The 25,575-nt window shown below is 49.0% G+C and overlaps 1 protein-coding gene across 3 annotated transcripts in view; it reads right to left on the bottom strand.

The window, feature by feature from the left end:
* Positions 1-25,575, bottom strand: part of xrn1 (5'-3' exoribonuclease 1) — a 169,882-nt gene that overhangs the window by 130,531 nt on the left and 13,776 nt on the right. For 2 of the 3 annotated variants that reach the window (XM_072473914.1, XM_072473913.1), the window contains exon 2: positions 13,666-13,898. In XM_072473914.1, coding sequence (XP_072330015.1) covers positions 13,666-13,898 — 233 coding nt within the window. Of the gene's footprint in view, positions 1-13,665; positions 13,899-18,354; positions 18,480-25,575 lie in introns of all 3 variants that reach the window. The other variant, XM_072473915.1, reaches the window with a different exon arrangement.

Here is a 25,575-nt window from a genome sequence, read left to right as displayed (position 1 = left end):
GGAGAGCGTCCGGGAGGACCTCCTGCCACCGTGAAACTGGGAGGTCCCTGGACCGTAGGACGGCCTTCCAGACCGTGCCGTTCTCCCTTTCTACTTGCTCGTTCCCCTGGGGGTTGTAGCTGGTCGTCCTGCTTGAGGCTATGCCCTTGCTGAGCAGGAACTGGCGCAGCTCGCCGCTCATAAAAGAGGACCCCCTGTCGCTGGGGACGTATGCGGGGTAACCGAACAGTGTGAAGATGCTGTTCAGGGCTTTAATGACTGTGGCCACGGTCATGTCAGAACAGGGAATGGCAAAAGGGAAGCGGGAGTATTCGTCCACTACATTAAGAAAATATGCGTTGCGGTCGGTGGAGGGGAGAGGCCCTTTGAAATAGAGACTGAGGCGTTCAAAGGGGCGGGAAGCCTTAATCAGGTGCGCTCCATCTGGCCTGAAAAAATGCGGCTTGCATTCCGCGCAGATGTGGCAGTCCCTTGTGACTGTACGGACCTCCTCTAAAGAGTATGGGAGATTGCGGGACTTGATGAAGTGGTAAAACCGAGTGACCCCCGGGTGGCAGAGGTCCTCGTGGAGGGTTTGGAGGCGGTTAATTTGTGCGTTGGCACATGTGCCGCGGGATAGGGCATCGGACGGCTCGTTCAGCTTTCCGGGACGATACAAAATCTCATAGTTGAAGGTGGAGAGCTCGATCCTCCACCTTAAGATCTTGTCGTTTTTGATTTTGCCCCGCTGTGCATTATCGAACATGAAGGCTACCGACCGTTGGTCTGTGAGGAGAGTGAATCTCCTGCCGGCCAGGTAATGCCTCCAATGTCGCACAGCTTCCACTATGGCTTGGGCTTCCTTTTCTACTGAAGAGTGGCGGATTTCTGAGGCGTGGAGGGTCCGGGAGAAAAAGGCCACGGGTCTGCCCGCTTGGTTAAGGGTGGCCGCTAGAGCTACGTCGGATGCGTCGCTCTCGACCTGGAAGGGGAGGGACTCGTCGATGGCGCGCATCGTGGCCTTTGCGATATCCGCTTTGATGCGGCTGAAGGCCTGGCAAGCCTCTGTCGACAGAGGGAAGGTCGTGGTCTGTATTAGGGGGCGGGCCTTGTCTGCGTACTGGGGGACCCACTGGGCGTAGTACGAAAAGAACCCCAAGCAGCGTTTCAGGGCTTTTGGGCAGTGTGGGAGGGGAAATTCCATGAGTGCGCGCATACGTTCGGGGTCGGGGCCTATTATCCCATTGCGCACTACGTAGCCCAGAATGGCTAGACGGTCGGTGCTAAAAACGCACTTGTCCTCGTTGTACGTGAGGTTCAAGGCTTTGGCGGTCTGGAGGAATTTTTGGAGGTTGGCGTCGTGGTCCTGCTGATCGTGGCCGCAGATGGTTACATTGTCGAGATACGGGAACGTGGCCCGCAACCCATGTTGATCAACCATTCGGTCCATCTCCCGTTGGAAGACCGAGACCCCGTTTGTGACGCCAAAAGGGACCCGTAGGAAATGGTATAATCGCCCGTCTGCCTCGAAGGCTGTGTACTTGCGGTCACTTGGGCGGATGGGGAGCTGATGGTAGGCGGACTTGAGGTCCACGGTGGAGAAGACTTTATATTGGGCAATCCGATTGACCATGTCGGATATGCGGGGGAGAGGGTACGCGTCTAGCTGTGTGTACGTGTTGATGGTCTGGCTATAGTCAATGACCATCCTTTGTTTCTCCCCTGTCTTCACTACTACCACCTGTGCTCTCCAGGGACTATTGCTGACCTGGATTATGCCCTCCTTTAGTAGCCGCTGGACCTCGGACCGAATGAAGGTCCGGTCCTGGGCGCTGTACCGTCTGCTCCTAGTGGCGACGGGTTTGCAATCCGGGGCGAGGTTCGCAAACAAGGACGGGGGTTGCACCTTAGGGTTGCGAGGCCGCAGATAGTGAGTGGGGGTATGGGGCCGCCGAATTTGAACGTAAGGCTCTGTAGATTGCATTGGAAATCTAATCCCAGCAAGGTGGGGGCACAGAGTTGGGGAAGGACGTTTAGTTTGTAGTTTTTGAACTCCCTCCCCTGCACCGTTAGGGTAACTATGCAGAATCCCTGGATCTGTACGGAGTGGGATGCTGCAGCTAGGCAAATCTTTTGTGCGCTGGGATAGGTGGTCAAGGAACAGCGTCTTACCGTGTCGGGGTGTATAAAGCTTTCCGTGCTCCCGGAGTCGACTAGGCATGGCGTCTCGTGGCCGTTTATTAGGACCGATGTCGTCGTCGTCTGGAGTGTCCGGGGCCAAGCTTGATCGAGCGTAACCGAAGCGAGCCGTGGTTGTAGTAGTGGAGTGGGGTCCGTTGTTGCCGTCCAAGATGGCGTCGGGATGAACAAAATGGCCGCCCCCATACATCACACGTGGCTGGGGGGTCACAAGATGGCGGCGGGGGTGGACAAAATGGCCGCCCCCATGCGCGTACAGGTCTGGGGCGGTCCAAGATGGCGGCGCCCCTCCTCCCCTCGTGGTGGCCGGGACCCAAAATGGTGGCGTCTGCGGGTCGCACATCGGCGCCCCTCCTCCCCTCGTGGTGGTCGGGACCCAAAATGGCGGCGTCTGCGGGTCGCACATGGTGTGCTGGGGAACGCTAGGACTGCGAGCGCTAGGACCGCGAGCGCTAGGACCGCGCGGAGCTCCCTCACCAGGGACAGCGGTGGTCGGGGCCCAAGTCGGCGGCGCCGGCGGGTCAGGCGTGGGGCCGCGAGCGCTAGGACCCCGCGGAGCTCCCTCACCGGGGACAGCGGTGGTCGGGGCCCAAGTAGGTGGCGCCGGCGGGTCAGGCGTGGGGCTCGGGTTGGGGGTTAGGGTGGCGTTAGGGACCCTAACTCCTTCCTCTCCGTGGAGAGTGTTGGCCGGGACCCAAAGTGGTAGCGCCGGCGGCGGGTCATACATGGGCTGCGGGGAGGGGGGTTGGGGAGCGTAGGCGGCGTGCAGGGCTCCCAGTTCTCCCGGGACCGCGGTGGTCGGGACCCAGAGCTGCTGCGCCTGCGGGTCGTACATGGCGTGCTGGGGGGGTTGGGGCGCGTAAACTGCTTGCAGGGCTCCCTGTGCTCCCGGGACGGCGGCGACCTCGCGGGACTGGCACACAACCGCATAATGGCCCTTTTCCTCGCAGCTTTTGCAGATAGCTGCGCGGGCCAGGCAGCGCTGTCGGGGGTGTTTCGCCTGGCCGCAGAAATAGCAGCGGGCGCCCCCGGTGCGACTCGGCGTTTGGACTGCGCAAGCCTGTGGGGTGTCCGGGGGGGGGGGGGTGGGGGGTTTGCCGCAACGGGTACGTACGGGGCCCAATGGGCTGCCGCGCGGTCGGGGCCGTAGACGCGGGTATTACGCGCGGCCACGTCTAGGGAGGCTGCTAGGGCCCGTCCCTCTGAGAGTCCTAGCGACTCTTTTTCTAGAAGTCTTTGGCGGATTTGGGAGGATTGCATACCTGCCACAAAAGCATCGCGCATTAACATGTCCGTGTGTTCGTTTACGTTCACCGACGGGCAGCTGCAGGCTCGTCCCAAAATCAGCAGCGCGGCGTAGAACTCGTCCATCAATTCTCCGGGAGCTTGCCGTCTCGTCGCGGGCTGGTAGCGAGCGTAGATTTGGTTAACTGGGCGAACGTATAGACTTCTCAGTGCTGCGAACGCCGTCTGGAAATCGTCCAAGTCTTCGATGAGGGAGAAAATCTCCGTGCTCACCCTCGAGTGCAGGACCTGCAGTTTTTGGTCTTCTGAGACTCGGCCGGTGGTCGTTCTGAGGTAGGCCTCGAAGCAAGTCTGCCAGTGTTTGAAGGCTGCTGCCGCGTTCACTGCGTGGGGGCTGATCCCCAGGCATTCCGGAATGATCCTGAGCTCCATAGTCCTTTTTAGGCACGCTTAATAAATTGTAGCGCACAAAGACTCCGTGAGACGAATAGAGTGAAGTCGATGAGGCTTTATTGAGCGTGACTGTTCCCCCGCAGCTCGATAGTAAACTGGCCTGCGGGGGAAGACTCCGGCTTCTTATACTCCGCCTTCAGGGCGGAGCTTGAGGTCAACGGCCAACCAGGACCCGGGATCTGTCAGCCAATGACACTAGGGCTTCCAGTCCCACATGACCCCTCAATACATACTACCACAGGCCCCGTCTCTGTTCCTTACCTGGGACTTCCTTTTTGGGGCCTCTCCCTGCCTCCTCTCCAGTTTTGGTACTGTTCCCTGTCTGCTGCCTGGGACACTTGCTGGTGATGGTGCATCGCACCAAGTCACTTGACCTGGCTGTTCACACGGTTATGTGCAGGCACACTGGGCCCGAAGAACTCTTAATTACAGAACTGTGCCCATGCGGATGTCCGATCTCCGTCAGTAGTAGAAGTTCCCAACCTCCAAGATCAACAAGTATAATTTTTGCAACAATCTGCAAACATTTAATCTCTGCAAAACCATACTTCTGTTGTTTGTGTGTGCCCTGCTTAACAATAAGCTTCAATGTATACTTACAATGGAAATTTGTCCTGTAGCTACACCTTCTCACCCCTTGTGGTATATATTACCTCAATTTTGCATCTCCCAGCTTGCGAAGAACTCCACAGAGTCCAACAGATAATTACTGCACAAGGCCCTTTGGCTCATCAAATCTGCACCTGCTCATTATTTTTCTAAGAACAATCCAGTTGTTCCACTCTCCAATTCTTGCTTTGCATCCCTGCTTTTTTTTAAAAAACTTTTAAAATTATAAATCCATACACAAATGGAAATGTTGTACAAGGCAAGGTCAGAATGACTTTACAATAGAGACTGCATTGCATTTGTGCAATGGACCAAATTATCCCTCCAACAACATTGCGACTGTGGAGTATATTTGTTCTCGACATGCCGTATATAATGCCAAAGATCAACTTATTAAATTGGTGCAAGGTGAAAGGTCCATGGAAAACTACTATACGTAAATCAGGTCTACATAAAATCCCATAAATTTCCAATTCTTGCAATTACCGTCTGTACTGCTGAGATAATTTAAAATTTTACAGATAACAGACCTTTCTAGTAACTGAAGGCCCAATGTTTATTCTGTGACAGTTGTACAAGATTTTTTTAAGCTGCATTAAATTTGCAAGCAGTTTAGTAGGCTCTGACCAGCAGGTGGTACTATATTATTATTTTTCCTCTCGAATGATCCAAAATACAAATTTTACATTTGTCACTTTCTTCTCCATAAGTAAATCTTCCAATATCTAAAGTGAGGCTTTTAAACAAACCATAAATATAACATTTTTCATGATAATCATTTGTCTCTACACCCGTTAAAGTTTTCAGTTAAAGGTCTCAATCTCTCAAAAGCATGGGTTTGGCATTTGAAATCTTTACCCTGAACTACGACTCGGAAGTAAATGCAAACGCAAATTGCGCATTTGGAGTGAGTATCAGTTGGATTCTCAAGTTCCCTGAGGCACATTTGGACCATTCAATGGCTAAATTGGGGTAAAATATTTCTTCAGCTATTATCAGTTTCTTGAGCTGTTTTCCCAAAATTATTTGGCACCAAACCCGTTGTGAGTCTCCCAGCCCACTCCCCCTGGCGAGATCAGGTTTTCGTCCAGAAACGGCAAGGAGCTGATCAGAACTCATTTGCATCAATTTCAATCTTATGAGCAAGTTTGAAGTAGAATGCTGCAGCCTCCCAGGATGCTCAACTTCCCACCCATCCATATCAGCTGAAAGTCCCGCTGGCCCTAATCAATCACTATTGATCCCTAAAAGCCAGGGACACCAAGGGGGTGAGTACCCTCTTTACACTTACCTCCAGGGTGCCGAGGGGGGTCCTCCTGGGGAGATGGGGTCGGGGTCTTTAAACCCTCTCCCAGCATGTCAATTTCTTTTTTTTTATAAATGTTTTATTGAAAATTTTTTCCCAAACAACAATTTTTCCCCTCTTACAAAGCAAACGCAACAATAACAATACAGAAATTTTAAACAATACACAAGTAACAAAACCCCTTTATCTTTGACCTAAACTAAACCCCCCCTCCCCCCCCCCCCCCTCCCCCTGGGTTGCTGCTGCTGGTCATCTGTCTTCCCTCTAACGTTCCCCTAGGTAGTCGAGAAATGGCTGCCACCGCCTGGTGAACCCTTGAGCCGATCCTCTCAGGGCAAACTTTATCTGCTCCAGTTTAATGAACCCCGCCATATCATTTACCCAGGCCTCCAGTCCGGGGGGTTTCGCCTCCTTCCACATGAGTAGGATCCTGCGCCGGGCTACTAGGGACGCAAAGGCCACAACGTCGGCCTCTTTCGCCTCCTGCACTCCCGGCTCTTCCGCAACTCCAAATAGAGCTAACCCCCAGCCTGGTTTGACCTGGGCCTTCACCACCCGCGAAATCACTCCCGTCACTCCCTTCCAATACCCTTCCAGTGCCGGGCATGCCCAAAACATATGTGCGTGGTTTGCCGGGCTCCCGCCACACCGCCCACATTTGTCCTCCACTCCAAAGAACCTGCTCAATCTTGCTCCCGTTATGTGTGCTCTATGTAGCACCTTAAATTGAATCAGGCTAAGCCTGGCGCATGAGGAAGAGGAATTTACCCTGCTTAGGGCATCAGCCCACATACCCTCCTCTATCTCCTCCCCTAGTTCTTCTTCCCACTTTCCTTTTAGTTCGCCCACCGACTCCTCCCCCTCTTCCCTCATCTCTCGGTAAATCTCTGACACCTTGCCCTCTCCGACCCACACCCCTGAAAGCACCCTGTCCTGTATCCCCTGTGTCGGGAGCAATGGAAATTCCCTCACCTGTTGTCTAGTAAATGCCCTCACCTGCATATATCTCAAGAAATTTCCCCGGGGCAACTTATACTTTTCCTCCAATGCTCCCAAGCTCGCAAAAGTCCCATCTATAAATAAATCTCCCACCCTCCTAATTCCCAACTGGAACCAGCTCTGAAATCCTCCATCCATTCTTCCTGGGGCGAACCTATGGTTGTTCCTGATTGGGGACCCCACCAGGGCTCCCCGCACCCCTCTCTGTCGCCTCCACTGTCCCCAGATATTCAATGTTGCCGCCACCACCGGGTTTGTGGTAAACTTTTTAGGTGAGAACGGTAGCGGCGCCGTCACCAGCGCCTCTAAACTCGTCCCTTTACAGGACTTTCTCTCCAGTCTTTCCCACGCCGCTCCCTCACCCTCCATCATCCATTTACGTATCATTGCCACATTGGCGGCCCAATAGTAATCGCCCAAGTTCGGTAGTGCCAATCCTCCTCTGTCCCTACTACGCTGAAGGAACCCCCTCCTTACTCTCGGAACTTTCCCTGCCCACACGAAGCTCGTGATGCTCCTGTCTATTTTATTAAAAAAGGTCTTAGTGATTAGTATAGGGAGACATTGAAATACAAATAAGAACCTCGGGAGGACCATCATCTTAATTGCTTGCACCCTGCCCGCCAGCGATAGAGGCTGCATGTCCCACCTCTTGAAGTCCTCCTCCATTTGTTCTACCAACCGTGTCAGATTAAGTCTGTGCAAGGTTCCCCAGCTCCTAGCGATCTGAATCCCCAGGTATCGGAAGTTTCTTTCCACTTTCCTTAGAGGCAAGCCTTCTATCTCTCTACTCTGGTCCCCTGGATGTATCACAAATAATTCACTCTTTCCCATGTTTAGCCTATACCCCGAGAAATCCCCGAACCCCCTCAAAATTCGCATAACCTCTATCATTCCCCCCGCTGGGTCCGACACGTATAACAATAGGTCATCCGCATGTAACGAGACTCGGTGTTCTTCTCCCCCTCTAATCACCCCTCTCCATTTCCTGGAGTCTCTCAACGCCATGGCCAGAGGTTCAATTGCCAACGCGAACAACAATGGAGACAGCGGGCATCCCTGTCTTGTTCCCCTATATAGTCGGAAATACTCCGATCTATGTCGACCTGTAACTACGCTTGCCGTTGGAGCCCCATAAAGAAGTCTAACCCAGCTAATAAACCCGTTCCCAAACCCAAACCTCCTTAACACTTCCCATAAATACTCCCACTCCACCCTATCAAATGCCTTCTCTGCGTCCATTGCCGCCACTATCTCTGCCTCCCCCTCCACTGGGGGCATCATTATCACCCCTAATAGTCGTCGCACGTTAACATTCAGTTGTCTCCCTTTTACGAACCCTGTCTGATCTTCGTGCACCACCCCCGGGACACAGTCCTCTATCCTCGATGCCAGTACCTTTGCCAACAATTTGGCGTCCACGTTCAACAATGAAATGGGTCTATAGGACCCGCACTGCAACGGATCTTTATCCCTCTTCAAAATTAACGATATCGTCGCCTCCGACATCGTCGGGGGTAGAGTCCCCCCTTTCCTGGCCTCATTGAACGTCCTCACCATCAACGGGGCCAACAAGTCCACATATTTTCTGTAATACTCCACCGGGAACCCGTCTGGTCCTGGGGCCTTCCCTGCTTGCATGCTTCCCAGTCCCTTAATAACCTCGTCCACCCCAATCGGTGCCCCCAGGCCTACCACCCCCCGCTCCTCCACTTTCGGGAACCTCAATTGGTCCAGGAACTGCCGCATCCCCTCCTCTCCCTCTGGGGGTTGAGACCTATACAGTTCCTCATAGAAGGTCTTGAACACCTCATTTATCTTTCCTGCCCTTCGCACCGTGTCTCCCCTTTCGTCTCTAATTCCTCCTATTTCCCTCGCTGCTGCCCTCTTTCGCAATTGATGAGCCAACAGGCGACTCGCCTTTTCCCCATATTCATACCTCCTCCCCTGTGCCTTCCTCCACAGTACCTCCGCCTTTCTGGTGGTCAGAAGGTCAAATTCCGTCTGGAGTCGTCTCCTCTCCCTGTACAATTCCTCCTCCGGGGTCTCTGCAAATTCCCTATCCACCCTTAAAATCTCCCCCAGTAATCTTTCCCTTTCCTTGGCCTCTGTTTTCCTTTTGTGGGCCCCAATGGAGATCAGCTCTCCTCTGACCACCGCTTTTAGTGCTTCCCATACCACTCCCACAGGGACCTCGCCATCGTCATTGACCTCCAGGTATCTCTCAATACACCCCCGCACTCTTGCACACACTCCCTCATCCGCCATCAGTCCCACATCTAATCGCCAGAGTGTTCTCTGCTCCCTTTCCTCTCCTAATTCCAGGTCCACCCAATGTGGGGCATGATCCGAAACCGCTATGGCTGAGTACTCAGCTTCTTCCACCCTAGAGATCAACGACCTTCCCAAAACAAAAAAATCTATCCGGGAGTACACTTTATGGACATGGGAGAAGAAGGAATACTCCCTAGCCCTAGGTCTAAGAAATCGCCATGGATCCACTCCCCCCATTTGGTCCATAAACCCCTTAAGTACCTTGGCCGCTGCCGGCCTTCTTCCGGTCCTTGAGCTGGATCTATCTAGCCCCGGGTCCAGCACCGTATTAAAGTCCCCTCCTAAAATCAAGTTTCCTACCTCCAGGTCCGGTATACGCCCCAGCATCCGTCTCATAAATCCCGCATCGTCCCAGTTTGGGGCATACACGTTAACCAACACGACCTCCATTCCCTCCAGCCTGCCACTCACCATTACATATCTACCTCCGCTATCTGCTACAATGTTCTTTGCTTCAAATGCGACCTGTTTCCCCACCAAAATGGCCACCCCTCTATTCTTTGCGTCCAGTCCTGAGTGGAACACCTGTCCCACCCATCCTTTCCTTAGCCTAACTTGGTCCGCCACCTTTAGGTGCGTCTCTTGGAGCATAACCACGTCTGCCCTTAGTCCTTTCAAATGTGCGAGCACTCGGGCCCTTTTTATCGGTCCGTTCAGGCCTCTCACGTTCCACGTGATCAGCCTCACTAGGGGGCTACCTGCCCCCCTCCCGTGTCGACTAGCCATTACCTTCTCTAGGCCAGTCCCATATCCCGCCTCCGCGCTCCCGCTCGCTCCCCCAGCGTCGCACACCATCCCCGCCCACCCACTCTTTAGCCATTTCCTTTTGGATTTCCGCAGCAGCAACCCAGTTGTCCCCCCCCCCCCCTTCTCCCTCCCTCCTCCCCTCCCCGCTAGATCTCTTTCTAGCTTGATTGCTCCCCCCATATTACTTCCGTAAGTCAGCTGACTTCAACTGACCCCGGCTACTCCTGCTCACTCCTCGACCTCCCCATGTGGGGAACTCCCATCCGCCTTGCGCCTGTCTTCCCGCCTTATTCTTTCTGGTGCGGGAACATCCCTTTACCTGACCCGCCTCTTATGGCGCAGCTCCCTTTCCCCTCCCCCTCCCCTTCCCCATTCTCCAACTATGTCCCGTCTTTCCCCCCTCACCGGCGCCCACATTTCCCCAATGTCTCCCCCCTTCCCTGTTTACTTCTCAATTAACTTCCACTGTAACATTATCAATAACATTTCCTGCAGCATCAGTCCCTCAGTTCCGATCCAATTTCTCTTCTTTGATGAAGGTCCATGCTTCCTCCGCCGTCTCGAAATAATGGTGTCTCTCCTGATACGTGACCCATAGTCTTGCCGGCTGCAGCATCCCGAACTTCACCTTCCTTTTATGCAACACCTCTTTGGCTCGGTTGAAGCTCGCCCTCCTTCTCGCCACCTCCGCACTCCAATCCTGGTATACCCGTACCACTGCATTCTCCCATCTGCTACTCCGCACCTTTTTAGCCCATCTCAGGACCTCTTCTCTATCCTTAAGGCGGTAAAATCGCACGATTATCGCCCTGGGTGGTTCTCCCGCTTTTGGTCTTCTCGCCGGAATCCGATTTGCCCACTCCACCTCCAAGGGGCCCGTAGGGGCCTCAGCACCCATCAGTGAGCTCAGCATCGTACTTGCGTACGCTCCACAGTCCACTCCTTCCACACCCTCAGGGAGACCCAGTATCCGAAGGTTCTTCCTTCGCGCTCCATTTTCTAGGGCTTCGATCCTTTCAGTACACTTTTTATGAAGTGCCTCGTGCGTCTGTGTCTTAACCGCCAGGCCCAGGATCTCGTCCTCAATATCTGTCACCTTCTGCTCCACCACACGGAGCTCTGTCTCCTGGGTCTTTAATGTCTCCTTGAGCCCCTCAATTGCCTGTAGCAACGGGGTCAGCACCTCCCTCTTCAGCAGCTCCACGCACCGTCTCACAATTTCATGCTCAGGCCCCCATGTCGCCTGCGCTTTCTCCGCCGCCATCTTGTACTTCTCTCTTTCTGACCCTTTGGTCGACGATTCCTCGCGCTGCAGCCGCCGCCGCCGGTTTTTTCCTCCTTCGTTTGGGGGGAACTCCCTTCTCACACGCCCCACACCGGGTTGCGTCGTCGAAAAATTCCCCGTTGAGGCTCTTAAAAGAGCCCGAAGGTCCGTCGGAGCTGGAGCCGCCGAAGCGTGCGGCTAGCTAGGCATCACCGCAACCGGAAGTCCCTTCAGTGGCCTTGATGAGGTCTTTTCACAGTTGTTCCCTCTGCTGCTAGAATTCACCTTTGATACAGGCCCTCAGGTCAGCTTGCAGCTTTAAGCTTGCCCTTCCCCCGCCTGCATGCTGGAAGAGGCCCTGTTTATCCTGTAGTTGCAGCCAAATCTTTCACTGTTTCTGCGTGTGTCTGGCAACCAAGAGACATACCCTTCCTGGGGGACACTGTCGGGGGAATATTGCCGCCTTCTTCCCACACCGGGAAATGTCAAACAAATGCCGTGGGGGCCCTGTAAAAGAGCCCAAAAGTCCGTTCCAAGCAGGAGCTGCCGAATATGCGACCTAGCTCTGCATAGCCGCACCCGGAAGTCCAGCATGTCAATTTCAATGATTGGTCAGATGAAGGCACTAGATGCGACAAAGGGTATGTATGGACCCTGATAACATTTCCAATTGTTTGGGTTCTCCCAGGGCCCCTCTGCTTCAGTTCTCGTTACAGCCATGGTCTAAACATGGAAAGGAAGAAGAGCTAAATTCCTGAGTTCAGAGTGAATGCATTGGGCAGCACAGTGGTCAGCACTGTTGTTTCACCAGGGTCCCAGGTTCCCGGCTTGGGTCACTGTCTGCGCGGAGTCTGCATGTTCTCCCATGTCTGCGTGGGTTTCCTCCGGGTGCTCCGGTTTCCTCCCACAGTCCAAAGATGTGTGGGTTAGGTGGATTGACCGTGCTAAATTGTCCTCAGTGTCCAAGAAGGTGAATTGGACATTCTGAATTCTCCCTGTGTACCCAAACAGGCGCTGGAATGTGGTGACTAGGGGATTTTCACAGTAACTTCATTGCAGTGTTAATGTAAGCCTACTTGTGACAATAAAGATTATTATTAAATTCATATCAATGCTGCATTTGACAGATAGTGGCATCGACAAGCCACACCGAAAGTTAAATCAATCAGATTCAGGCCAAAAAAACCTCCACTGGTTCATGTCATGCCTAGCAAAAAGAAAGATGGTTGCGGTTATTGGAGGCCAATCATCTCAACCCCAGTGAATGCCACTTTCCATTTATCACCCCAAGCATGAATCTTGTCCAGCTCTTCCTCCATCCAAGTATGGACTGCATCAATATCTGAGGAGTCACAAATTGCACTGAACACTTATGCAATTGTCACTTTCCCACTTCTGACCTTATGATGGAGGGACGGTCTTTAATGAAATTGAAGATGGTTGGGCCTCGGACAGCACGTGGCACAGTGGTTAGCACTGCAGCCTACGGCGCTGAGGACCCGGGTTCGAATCCCTGCCCTGGGTCACTGTCCGTGTGGAGTTTGCACATTCTCCACGTGATTGCGTGGGTTTCACCCCCACAACCCAAAGATAAGCAGGGTAGGTGTATTGGCCACGCTGAATTGCCCCTTAAATGGGAAGAAAACAATTGGGTACTCTAAATTTAATTTTAAAAAGATGGTTGGGCCGAGGACACTTCCCGAAGGAATTCTTCCAGTGATGTTCTGGAACTGAATTATCATCCAAATTAATCAAACAAAATCCTCGGTAGTGTTCTACTATCAAGTGGCATTCAGGCTACACAAGTGCCAGGTAATAACCATCTCCAACAAGAAAGAATCTAACCATTGCCTTTTGACATTCAAATGGCAATGGCTGTATTCGCCCAACCAAGCAATTCTGATGAAGGTCATGACCTGGAACACTGACTTGGTTTCTCACTTCACAGATGATGAGAGACCTGCTCAGTATTTCCAACATTTTAGTTTTTTATTTCAGATTTCCAGCACTGCCAAAGTTTTGCTTTTGGATATCTTTCCTGAAAGCATGAATTAACTCCTTACTGGATACAATTTGACAGTGCTGTTCATTGTCTAGTGCCAAATACAAGTGGCCAAGAATTGGTACCCGTTACAGTGAATGTAGGCAGTCTGTGACAACAAGAGGCTGTAGCGCACAATGACTTACGAGAGAGACGAGAAGTGATGAAGTCGATTCAGGCTTTATTAAGCGAGACTTGTCCCCAGCAGCTCAGCAACAGAATGAAGCGGCGGGGAGAAGCTCGGGTTCTTATACTCCGCCTTCAGGGCGGAGCCAGGAGTCGGCAGCCAACCAGGACCCGGGATCTGTCAGCCAATAGCATCACGGCTTCACAGTCCCACATGACCCCTAATACATACCACCACAGAGGCATCACATCTGAACCCTATTGTTGTCCTCAGTGTTCACAGGCATTTCTTTAGAACTGGATATTAGCTGGGAGGAAAATCTCTATGTCAAGTGCCTTGACTATTTTTAACTGCTTTCTTACCTAAAACGTCTGCCACGTTGTTGATTCATTTTTGCTCTTGGAGCCACACCATCAACTGCCATGAAGAAGATCTTCTTTGGCTTAATGATGCGAAATAATACTTCCACATAGTGGAAAATATCAGCAATTATTTTTTCCTCAGAGATTCGAAAGTGCACATCTTCATCATTTGGGTGAGAACATTGATGGATAATTCCATTCATATCCAGATAGAGATTGTCAAATTCCGGAATCTGTAAAATTGAATGCAGAAAACAGCATAATGAGCATAACAGCGTAACAATCATAATTAACTAAAGTTTCCCCATTTCAAACTGACAACATGCTATTCCACAGATTTTTATTAAAAGTATACGGTGAATTTTAAAAAAATTAATAAATTGTTATCCTCAGTGCAGGACTAGAATATATGTACGTGATTGGCCGAGCCCCTCCCACACCACTCACAAGTATTCTCCATGCCTTCAAATAACCGGTGTATCCTCGACGTTGTCAGGTGTGCTCTATGTACGACCTTTAGCTGTATCAACCCCAGCCTCGTACATGAGGTTGAGGCATTCACCTCCGCAGCACCTCACACCACAACCCCTCCTCCAGCACCATCCGCTGCTGCTCCTCACGGCCTTAAACCACTCCCAGGACGCCATATCCTACTCCAAAATCATCCCATAGATCGCCGAGATGACTCCACCCTCCAGCCCCATCACCTCCAACAACAAGGGTGGTGCCACCGGAAAAGTCAGAAAAAGCTTGAAATCTCGCCTGCATATACCCGAAAACCTCCCTCCTCGAAATCCCAAACATCTCCCCCAAGCCGCCATTCTAGAAATAGGTCCTTTATTTCCATCGCTCCCATCCCCGAACCCTAGCATCCGTCCTCGCTGGCTCAAACCCATGGTTCCCTCGGATCGGCATCAACTTCGACCCCAACCCTAACCTAAAGTGCTGCTGAAATTACTTCCATACTTTCAACGTGGTCACCACCAACGGACTCCCCGAGTATTTCCCGGGGGCAAACAGGAACGGTAACGTTACAAGAGCCCACAACCTCAACGCCTTTCAAGGGCCTGCCTCCATCCTCACCCTCAAAGCCTCCGGCTCCCTGCTCCAGCCCCGCACCTCCAGGGTCACCACACAATACTAATACATCAGGTTTAGAAGGGCCAGACCCCCTGGCTGGCACCCTCTCTGAAGCACCGTCCTCCTAATCTTTGCCACCTTACCTGCCCACACAAAACGCCAAAATCCACCCCCATAAAAAACGTTTTCAGCAAAACGATCGGTAGACACTGAAATAAAAATAAAACCGCGGCAAAATGTTCATCTTAACCACCTGCACCCAGCCTGCCAACAATAGTGAAAGGCTGTTCCATCTGAATTAATCCACCTTGACCATAGCCACCAGGCTCGTAAAAATCAATTTATGGAGCTAGGCCCAGTTCCGCACCTCCTGCACTCCCAAGTACCTGAAGTGTGTACTTGCTATCCAAAATGGCAACCCCCCAAACGCTACCCAAAATGGCAACCCCCCCCCAAACCTACTCCCGCCCCGGGAGAAAACACAATACACTCACTTCTCGCCTGAAAAGCCACAAATCTCTTAAGCAGTCCCGTTATATTCCCCACCGAAGAACCTGGGTTGGAGATATACAACATCAGATCAGCAGCATACAGACACCCTCTGCTCTCCGCCACCCTGCCTCACTATCCCCTTTCATTTATCGGAGCACCTAAGTGCTATGGCCAAGGGCTCTATCGCCAGCGCAAACAGGAGGGAGACATGGGCCACCCCTGCCTCGTTCCCCTAACGGAGAGTACCCCAAATTTACCTCATTCATGCGCACACTGGTTATACAGCAATTTAACACATGCCACAAACTTGGGCCCCATCCCAAATCTCTCCAACACCACAACCAAATAGCTCCACTCCACATGATCAAACGCCTTCTCCGCATCCAGCGTCACCACCACCTCCGGCGCCCTCCTTTCTGCCGAAGAAAGCTCTCCACTCAAGACCCCATCAACTGCCTACCATTTATGAACTCCGTCTGATCCTCCCCAATCACCTTTGGGAGGCACTCCTCCAACCTAAGCGCCGGCACCTTAAGTCAAACTCTTGGCATCCACATTCAGCAGAGATATTGGCCTATACGACCCACACTCCACCAGGTTCTTATCCTTTTTTCGCAGCAATGAAATGGATGCCTGTCCCATCATCTCTGGCAGTGCCCCCTTAGCCACTACATCCTCAAATATCTCCACTAACAGCAGCGCAAGCTTATCCAAAGTCTTTTAGAAAACTCCACTGAGAAACCATCCGGCTCTGCATCTTCCCTAAAGCCACCGGCACCACTTCCATACCCAGTCTCTTCCAACCCTGCCCTCTCCTACTTCAGGGCACTGCAACAGCTCTACAAACTCCCTTATGTCTGACAAGTGGTAGATCAGAAGACTGGACAGAATACAAATAAGAGTAAAGAATGGAGGGAAAATTAGAGTACAAGTGAATGCTAGCCAGAAATATAAAGATGGATAGTAAGAGTTCTATCGATAATTAAAAAAGAAAAAGCTAACAAAGTGAGCATCAATCTCATAGAAAGTGAGTCTGGGGAGTTAGTCATGGAAAATAAGGAGATGTCAGATGAATTGAATGGGTATTTTGCTTTGGTCTTCACTACAGGATGCAAGTAACAACCCAGACATTGGAGGAGGGAGGAACTCGGAAAAACTGCAATAACCAGGCAAGTGGTACTAAGTAAATTGTTGGATCTGCAGACTGACGTTCCCGGGTCCTGATGGACCTAATCCTAGGGAATTAAAAGATGTAGCTCATGAGCTAGTTGATGCATTGGTTTTAATTTTCCAAAACTTCCTAGATTTGTTGAAGGTCCTATTAGATAGGAAAATAGTGAATGTAACTCTCATACTTAAAAAGGGAAGGAGACTCCAGGCCAGTTGGGTTAACATTTCCCTATGACTGATGTTACAATCTATTAAAGACATTATAGCCTGGCATTTGGATAAATTAAGGGTAACCAGGCAGAGTCAATATGGTTTTGTGAAGGGGGAAATCATGTTTAACCAATTTTTTGGGAGTTCTTTGAATAAGTAGTAGATGCTGTGGACAAAGGGGAAACCAGTGGATGTACTGCATTTATATTTCCAGAAGGCATTTAATAAGGTGCCATATTAAAGGCTATTGTGGAAAATCAAATATCATGGCATAGGGGACAACATACAGAGATGGACAGAAGATTAGCTAGCTAACAGGAAACATAAATGGGTCATTTTCTCATTGGCAAGATGTAAAGAGTGGTGTGCCATAGGGATCAGTGCTGGGGCATCAACTTTTTACCATTTATATAAATTACTTGGATGAAGGGACAACATTATGGTTGCTAACTTTGCCGGTTAGAAGTTGTGAAGAGGACATGAGGTTACAAAGGTATATAGATGGGTTAAGTGAATGGTATCTGGCAAATGGAGCATAATGCGTGAAAGTGTGAAATTGTCTATTTAGGCAGGAAGAATAAAAAAGAAGCACGGTCTAAGTGGTGGGAGATTGCAGAGCTCTGAGTGATAGTGTCTTATTGCATAAATCACAAAAGGTTAGTATGTAGGTACAGCAACAATTAGAAAAGCTAGTAATACATAATAAATGTTACTTTTTATTGAGAGGGGAATTGAATACAAAAGTGGGGAGGTTGTGCTTCAGTTCAACAGAGCATTGGTGAGACCACATCTGGAGTATGGTTTTCTCCTTATTTAAGGAAGGATGCAAATATGTTGGATGCAATGCAGTGAAGGTTTACGAGACTAATACCCGGAATGGGTGGGTTGTCTTATAAGGAAAAGTTGAACTGACAAGGCTTGTATCCATTGGAGTTTAGAAGAGTTCCCGTACCAGCCTCCCCGAACAGGCGCCGGAATGTGGCGACTAGGGGCTTTCCACAGTAACGTCATTTGAAGCCTACTTGTGACAATAAGCGATTTTCATTTCATTTCATTTCAGTATGATTGAAACATACCAGATTCTGAGGGGTCGTGACACAATGGATGTGAAGAGGATGCTTCCTCGTGGGAGAATCTAAAACTAGGGGGGTCACTATTTCAAAATAAGGGGTCTCCCATCGAATGGTGGAGCAGACTCGGGGTGCTAATTTGTATTTGTGCAGGTTCTTTGACTTATAACTCTCTCTGGTTTGTGGCAAAGACTTGGTAAAATCCTTTGGCATTCAACACAAAATGTTTAACACAATAGAAAACAACATAACTCAATATGGCTCGAATCTCAGCTGCACAGGCCAGGAAGTTACAGAAACTAACCAGTCTGCATTTATGTTGCTTATTTTAGCTTGACAGCAGTGAGATTTTTGAATATGCAACAGCATGCAAGACCCAAGGAGTTTGGATGAATACCAGGCTTCATAGTGAATGGTCAACTGGAAATCAATCAGATCCCAAACTCTGAGACAAGATAGTTTTTCCCCATTTCGCAAGCAATACGGTTTAGGATTAAATTTTAAAAAGTGGTGCCACATTGTTTGTTAATCATCAAATTTTTGTTCATGAGACAATCCTGCTGTCGTTGTGATGTAAAATACCATGGTCAGGGTGTCAGATATGCTCAATAACATTTAGCTACCTGCTGAGACACCAGCTAATTCATACGGGGGAGAGACCATTCACCTGCTCAGAGTGTGGGGAGGGATTCACTCAGTCATCCCACCTTCTGAGACACCAGCTAATTCATACTGGGGGGGGGGCTGTTCATCTGCTCAGCGTGTGGGAAGGGATTCACCGCTTCATCCTCCCTGCGGAGACACCAACGTGACCATAATTAACCACAGAGATTGGATTTTGCTGTTCCTCAAATTCAAGACTGAACCATGTTCATTTGGGTCTCTTTCTGCTGGTAACAAACTCCAGCCCATTTACAGGGGCTAATATTCTGGCTAAAAGTCAAATACATTAGATTTGTGTTAAAAACAACATTTTAAAAATAACATTTAGCTTCAACTGGGCCAGTATTTCATGCATAAGAGCTGCTTGGAAATTTTATGCAGAACATATCTGTCTATAATAATTAGAAATCTGACAGATGCATACATCTGGTCGACTTCTTCCATTATAATTTTGTTTACACTGTACCCCTCATTTACACAATGAAGTCAATGTCATGAATGTAATGAGAACCTCCCACCAGCAGCGGTGCTCTACTGGTAGGTCAACTGACAGTATTAGAATTGTGAACATAGGAACCTATAATGGAAGAATAAAACAGGAACTGCACACAGACAATATAACGTGTAACAATAACACAACTTTTGTCTGTCCAAACGCTTTCGATTAAGCAGTTTAAGGGGTCTGCCGATGGGTTTGGTGGGAGGAGCCTGTTGCACGCAGAGGACTAGAGCACATGACATCAGTGCAGTTCCGACAGTTGGTAGTGCAGTGGAAGGGTTGAGGGATTGATGTAAAAACAAAAATACTAAGAGGAGTCCAACTACAAAGATACTCTGGCTGGAGAGAATGTTTCTATGAGGGGTAGGATGGGGTGGCAGCAAGGGATAGACTGGAGATGGCACAAGACAGCACTGTAGCACAAGTGGATAGCACTGTGGCTTCACAGCGCCAGTGTTCCAGGTTCGATTCCCCGCTGGGTCACCGTCTGTGCGGAGTCTACACATTCTCCCAGTGTCTGCGTGGGTTTCCTCCGGGTGCTCCGGTTTCCTCCCACAGTCCAAAGACGTGCAGGTTAGGTGGATTGGCCAGGATAAATTGCCCTTAGTGACCAAAAAGGTTAAGGGGGTTATTGGGTTACGGGAATAGGGTGGAAGTGAGGGCTTAAGTAGGTCGGTGCAGACTCAATGGGCCGAATGGCCTCCTTCTGCACTGTATGTTCTATGAATTGGACCGCATGGTTCAGGACAGGTGACATGGGAGGGATGGTGGAATTGGTCAAGTGTGCCTAAATGGCAGGAACAATTATTTGACCCAACTTACTATTCAAAAGCTACTCTTTGTGGTAAGAATGAAGATTCACTAGATTTGAATTAAAGGTTTTTAATTATATAGGTAATGATGCTGATAACAGTCTATAATCTCCAGAGTTTTGCTACAGTCCAACATTAATGGCTATGCCAACATATAAAGTTAAGACTCAAGGAAAGAGCACTTTTAATGTTGCTATGAAACTTGAATTCAAAACAAGGATTTTTTTTTTATTGGTAGTTAAGATATCTTTCTTTGATGATAGATGCTGAAATTATAATAGGCAGGTTTTAAGGAAAGTGTGTTTATTTCTCGAAGAATATGGAGACCTAAACCTGCCTTTTCAACTCGGGGGCAAATATTTGCCAATTCATATTCTGTGACTATGAACAAGTCACTGGGGCTGGTTTAGCACAGTGGGCTAAACAGCTGGCTTATAATGCAGAACAAGGCAGCAGCCCGGGTTCAATTCCCGTACCGGCCTCCCCGAACAGGCGCCGGAATGTGGCTTTTCACAGTAACTTCATTGAAGCCTACTTGTGACAATAAACGATTATTGTTATTATTATTAAGTCACAAAGCCAGGTGGTTGACAGGCTTGTTTCTACATGTGGGTAGCTTTATGTAACTTTTTCCAGAGTTAGAAGTTTTGATTCTGTTGGAGTCTTTGGTGAAAGTGTCTAGAAATCCTGTATTTAAAGAAGTACTGTTACAATAAAGATACCAATTTGACATCAAAATGTTTTGCGGGTCCTGGCTCGTTTGTCATATGTTAAGGAAGGATATTATTTTCAGAAGGATAAAAAAAAAGAAAGAATTTAACTGAATTAAAAGTACCACCCAAAGAGAAAGTAGATTATAACAATTAAACAAAGGTCAAGTATCATTAAAGTACTTGCGGTCTAATATTCCCATCAATAAACATCCTCTTATGGAGCAAAATCACATAGCCAGCTTTCCACAACTCATTGTATGAGGTTGTTGTTCTTTGACAATATACACCCAGCTCAGCCACAAAAGGTAGAAAGGCCTAGGTTGAAATACTGACTGACTGTGTTAGCCAATTTTAGCCAGTCAGGCAATACGCGAGACATAATTGACCTCTGCACCCTGGATTTAAAAGAGCAGGAAACAGTTCCTGACTGAATAGCTCATCACAAATCACTGTTGATGCTCATCTGAAGAGTGGTCAGTTGAAGAAGGTATTAAAAGTGATCACTATGTCCGAATCCCTTGTCTGTCAATGCCTTGCAGAATTGGAACGAAGGAATAAAAAGCAAGACAATTTCCCAATTAAAAAATCATCAAAATCATCAAAACATAACTCTTAGCAGCAGTAGAGGTTAAAAAAATGAACCGTGACAATAGTACCAGATACAAGCTGAATATGCACAGATAACCATTGGTGTATATTTTAGAACTTCACCAATTATGTAACTAAGTTTCACCCTGATAGTTTAGATCCAGCTCACTTGAGTGTTGCATGCTGACAGTATCTTCAACAAATCTGCAATAAAGACAAAGAATATACTGTGCAAAGAGGGAAGAAAGCCAGACAGAGTGTGATCCTACTCTGCTGTGTTTTTTTTTAAAAAACACTTTGGGTAACATTTTCTTAACAGTTAGCATTGTGGCCTGGGTTGTAGTGAAACCAGAAGTAGGGGGAAAACATGTGGATTTGCAGATGAGATCAGAACTCTTGTGTACAAGGGCACAATTAGTCTACATCTAGGCCAGGTGGAATGTTTTGCAAGTTTGCAGCAGGATGGTGCACAAGATGTTGGCTTGGAAGATTGCATCAGAAATTTGGTTCCTTCCATTCAAGCGTCCTGCTTGAGCAACACCTACTTTCTTTGCCCCGCCATTACCTCCCTAAACCTAAATCTTCAAGGCGATTCTGAAAACCTACCTCAAGCGACTAACCAACCCAAATATCTCCTTTTTGGCTCAGCATCAAATTTGGCTGATTCTTATCAAGCCCCCCTGGGATGTTTCGCTACCTTGAAGACATAGTTATGGGCGAGGCATTTTCAGAACCCCAAAATGTATCATGGAGTTCAACCAACCTCTCCCTTTAATGGATTTGTTGCTTTTCCTAGCACACGGCTTTTTCCCTAAATGTGGGATTACAATTATGGACATGAGGGTTTTTAAACACAAAACACTGTTTATTCCATGAACTCAACTTAACATCTTAAATAAATATTGGATCTCTTAACACCCCTTACTTCAAAGATAACTCGGAAAATATTGCAACAAGTAAATAATTCCTTAAAATGTTCCTTCAAACTTCCAAGAGACTTAACACCTTTAAACACAATCACATCAGGTTAAAGATCCAGCTCACTGCAAACCACAGACACTCACAAGCTCTTTTCAAACTGCAACTGCAGCACTCTGGAAACACAGACACACACAAGCTGCTTTTTCAAACTGCATAATTCAAAATGGCTGACCTGAATTCAGCTCCACCCACTCTCTGACATCATTGTTTTCTTAACGGTACATTGCTTAAACATCCACGTCTTAAAAGGTACTCTCACATGACAACATAAATTGAATATCTTTTCTTCCATTCTGAAACCAGCTATCTTCGACATCATAGTTTGTTATTTATTAATTTACAGGATATGGGCGGTGCCGGCTAGACCAGCATTTTATTGCTCATCTCCAAATGGCCCTTCGGGTTGTACGGTGGTTCAGTGGTTAGCACTGCTGCCTCACGGCACCGAGGACCCGGGTTCAATCCTTGTGGAGTTTGCACATTCTCCTCGTGTCTGCGTGGGTCTCACCACCACAACCTAAAGATATGCAGGGTAGGTGGATTGGCCTCGCTAAATTGCCCCTTATTTGGAAAAAAAGAATTGGGTACTCAATTTATTTTTTTTTAAAATCTAATTACCCTTAAAGGTGGCGGTGAGCTACCTTCTTTAACTGCTGCAGTCCCGGAGGTGTTGGTACATCCACAGTATTGTTCGGGAGGGAATTCCCAAATTTTGACCCAACAACAGTGAAGGAATAGCGATATATTTCCAAGTCTGATGGTGGAGGGGAACCTCCAGATGGTGGCGACAGTATTTATATGGCTAGTCCAGGGGTTCTGCGAGACCCCCAGGATTTTGATAGCGAGGAATTCAGCCATGGTCCTGCCATTCAATGCCACGGGCAATGGTTAGATCCTCCTACGTTGGAGATGGTCGGGGGTTGGGGGTGTTAGGTGGTGAGTTCTCGCCTTTGATGTGCTTTGGTAGCAACAGTATTTATATGGCTAGTCCAGGGGTTCTGGTCAATGGTAACCCCCAGGATGTTGATAGTTAGGGATTCAGTCATGATAATGCCATTGAATGTCAGGAGGCAATGGTTAGATCCTCTTTTGTTGGAAATGGTCATTGCTTGGCACTTGTGTAGCACAAATGTAATTTGCCACATGTCAGCCTAGGCCTGGATATTGCCCAGGTCTTGCTGAACTTGGACATAAGCTGCTTCACGATGAGGAGTTGCAAATGGTGAACATTGTGCTGTCATCTGCGAACTACCTTATTTCTGACCTTATGGTGGAAGGAAGGTCATTAATGAAGCAGCTATAGATGGATGAGCCAGTAGTGATGGATGGGCTTGGAGCTGAGATGATTGATCTCCAATCACCACAACCATCTTCTTTTGCGTCTGGTATGATTCCAACCAGCGGATTGGATTGGATTTGTTTATTGTCACGTGTACCAAGGTACAGTGAAAAGTATTTTTCTGCGAGCAGCTCAAACAGATCATTTAGTACATAAAAGGAAAATACATAATAGGGCAACACAATGTAAATACAAAAACACCGGCATCGGGTGAAGCATACAGGGGTGTAGTATTAATCTGGTCAGTCCATACGAGGGTCGTTTAGGAGTATTGTAACAGCGGGGAAGAAGCTGTTTTTGAATCTGTTTGTACGTGTTCTCAGACTTCTGTATCTCCTGGCCGATGGAAGAAGTTGGAAGAGTGAGTAAGCTGGGTGGGAGGAGTCTTTGATTATGCTGCCCGCTTTTCCCAGGCAGCGGGAGGTGTAGATAGAGTGGAGGAGTTTTCTACCCGATTCCGCTTGACTCTGGTTTTGCTATGCTCCTTAATGCCATACTCGGTCAAATGCTGCTTTGATGTCAAGGGCAGTTACTCTCACCTCACTTCTGGCATTCAGCTCTTTTAAACCAAGTGTTTAAACCAAGGCTGTAATGAGGCTGTTAATTTATCTAAGATTTCACGCCTTACAGCAGAATAAACACAAATGAATTGTATACACCCATTATTGGTGCTTATCGGGGGAGGGGTTAGTGTTTGGTAGGTGTCTTTGCGAGCCGAGATAAAATGTTAAAATCCTCGTTTGTTCATAGGGGGTCGGAATGGGCTAGGGTGGGACCCTTCTTACAGAGATGCAGTTACTGATTTTTTAAAATATTTTTATTAAGGCATAAATAATTTTAAAAGTAACAACCACCCAACCAACAACCAAACCCAGCCAGCGTGGCGTACATATACAATTCCCCAATCCTCCTGTCAAACAAACTATTTCCCACCTCAACCAAGCCCCATACTTCCCTCTTACCCGCCCCCCCTACTGACAGCTTAATTTTCCCCAAAGAAGTCAATAAATGGCTGCCACCTCCGGGCAAACCCTAGCATCGACCTCCTCAGGGCCAACTTAATCTACTCAAGCCTGAGAAACCCAGCCATGCCACTAATCCATACCCTTGATTTCGGTCCCAGTCCCTCCACACCAATAGGATCTGGCTCCGGGCTATCAGGGAGGCAAAGGCCAAAATATCAGCCTCTCTCACCCTCTGGACTCCCGGGTCTTCCAACACACCAAAAATCTCAATCTCTCGACTCGGAACCACCCGTAACTTCAATACCTTTGACATGACATCGGCAAATCCTTGCCAAAATCCCCCAAACCTCAGACATGCCCAAACATATGGACATGATTTGCGGGCCCACCCGCACACCAGTCCTCCACCCCCTCAAAGAACTTGTTCATTCGGGCCCTGTGGACATATGCGCCCTGTGGACCACCTGGAATTGTATCAGACTAAGCCAGGCACACGGCAAGACGTGTGGACTCACCTCAGGGCATCCTCCCACAACCCCGCCTCTAATTCCCTGCCCAGGTCTGCCTCCCAGTTTCGCTTCACCTCCCCTCTTGGGGCTCCTTTTCTCCCTCTGGGGCAGCATGGTAGCACAGTGATTAGCACAGTTGCTTCACAGCTCCAGGGTCCCAGGTTCAAGTCCCAGCTTGGGTCACTGTCTGTGCGGAGTCTGCACGTTCTCCCCATGTCTTCGTGGGTTTCCTCCGGGTGCTCCGGTTTCCTCCCACAGTCCAAAGATGTGCAGGTTAGGTGGATTGGCCATGCTAAATTGCCCTTAGTGTACAAAAAGGTTAGATAGGGTTACTGGGATAGGGTGGAGGTGTGGGCTTACGTATGGTGCTGGTGCTCCTTCCAAAGGCCGGTGCAGACTCGGTGGGCCGAATGGCCTCTTTCTGCACTGTAAATTCTCGGATTCCAAATTTACGAGATGCTCCCCTCCCCCATTCCCGTTTTCGACACTACCTTGTGTCCTGTACCCCCTGGGCAGCAGGTGCAGAAAGGTAGAAAACTGCCTCCACACAAAGTCCCTCCCTTGCAAGTAGCAGAACTCATTCCCACCAGGCAGCTCAAACTCCTCTTCCAATTCCTCCAAACATGGAAAGCCCCCATCGATAAACAAGTCCCCAAACCACTCGATCCCAACCCGCTGCCACCCCCAAAACCCCCCATCCAGCCCCCCCCCCCCCCACAGTGTAAATCGGTGGTTGCCACAATTTGTGCCCATACCAATGCCCCCGCCACCCCCATATGCTTCCGTCACTGAGTGACACCCTCAGGGCAGCCGCTACTA

The sequence above is a fragment of the Scyliorhinus torazame genome, chromosome 14 (genome assembly GCF_047496885.1).
Source record: "Scyliorhinus torazame isolate Kashiwa2021f chromosome 14, sScyTor2.1, whole genome shotgun sequence".
NCBI lineage: Eukaryota > Metazoa > Chordata > Chondrichthyes > Carcharhiniformes > Scyliorhinidae > Scyliorhinus > Scyliorhinus torazame.
Note: the sequence above shows the minus strand (reverse complement) of the source record. Positions and strands in the feature narration are given on the sequence as shown.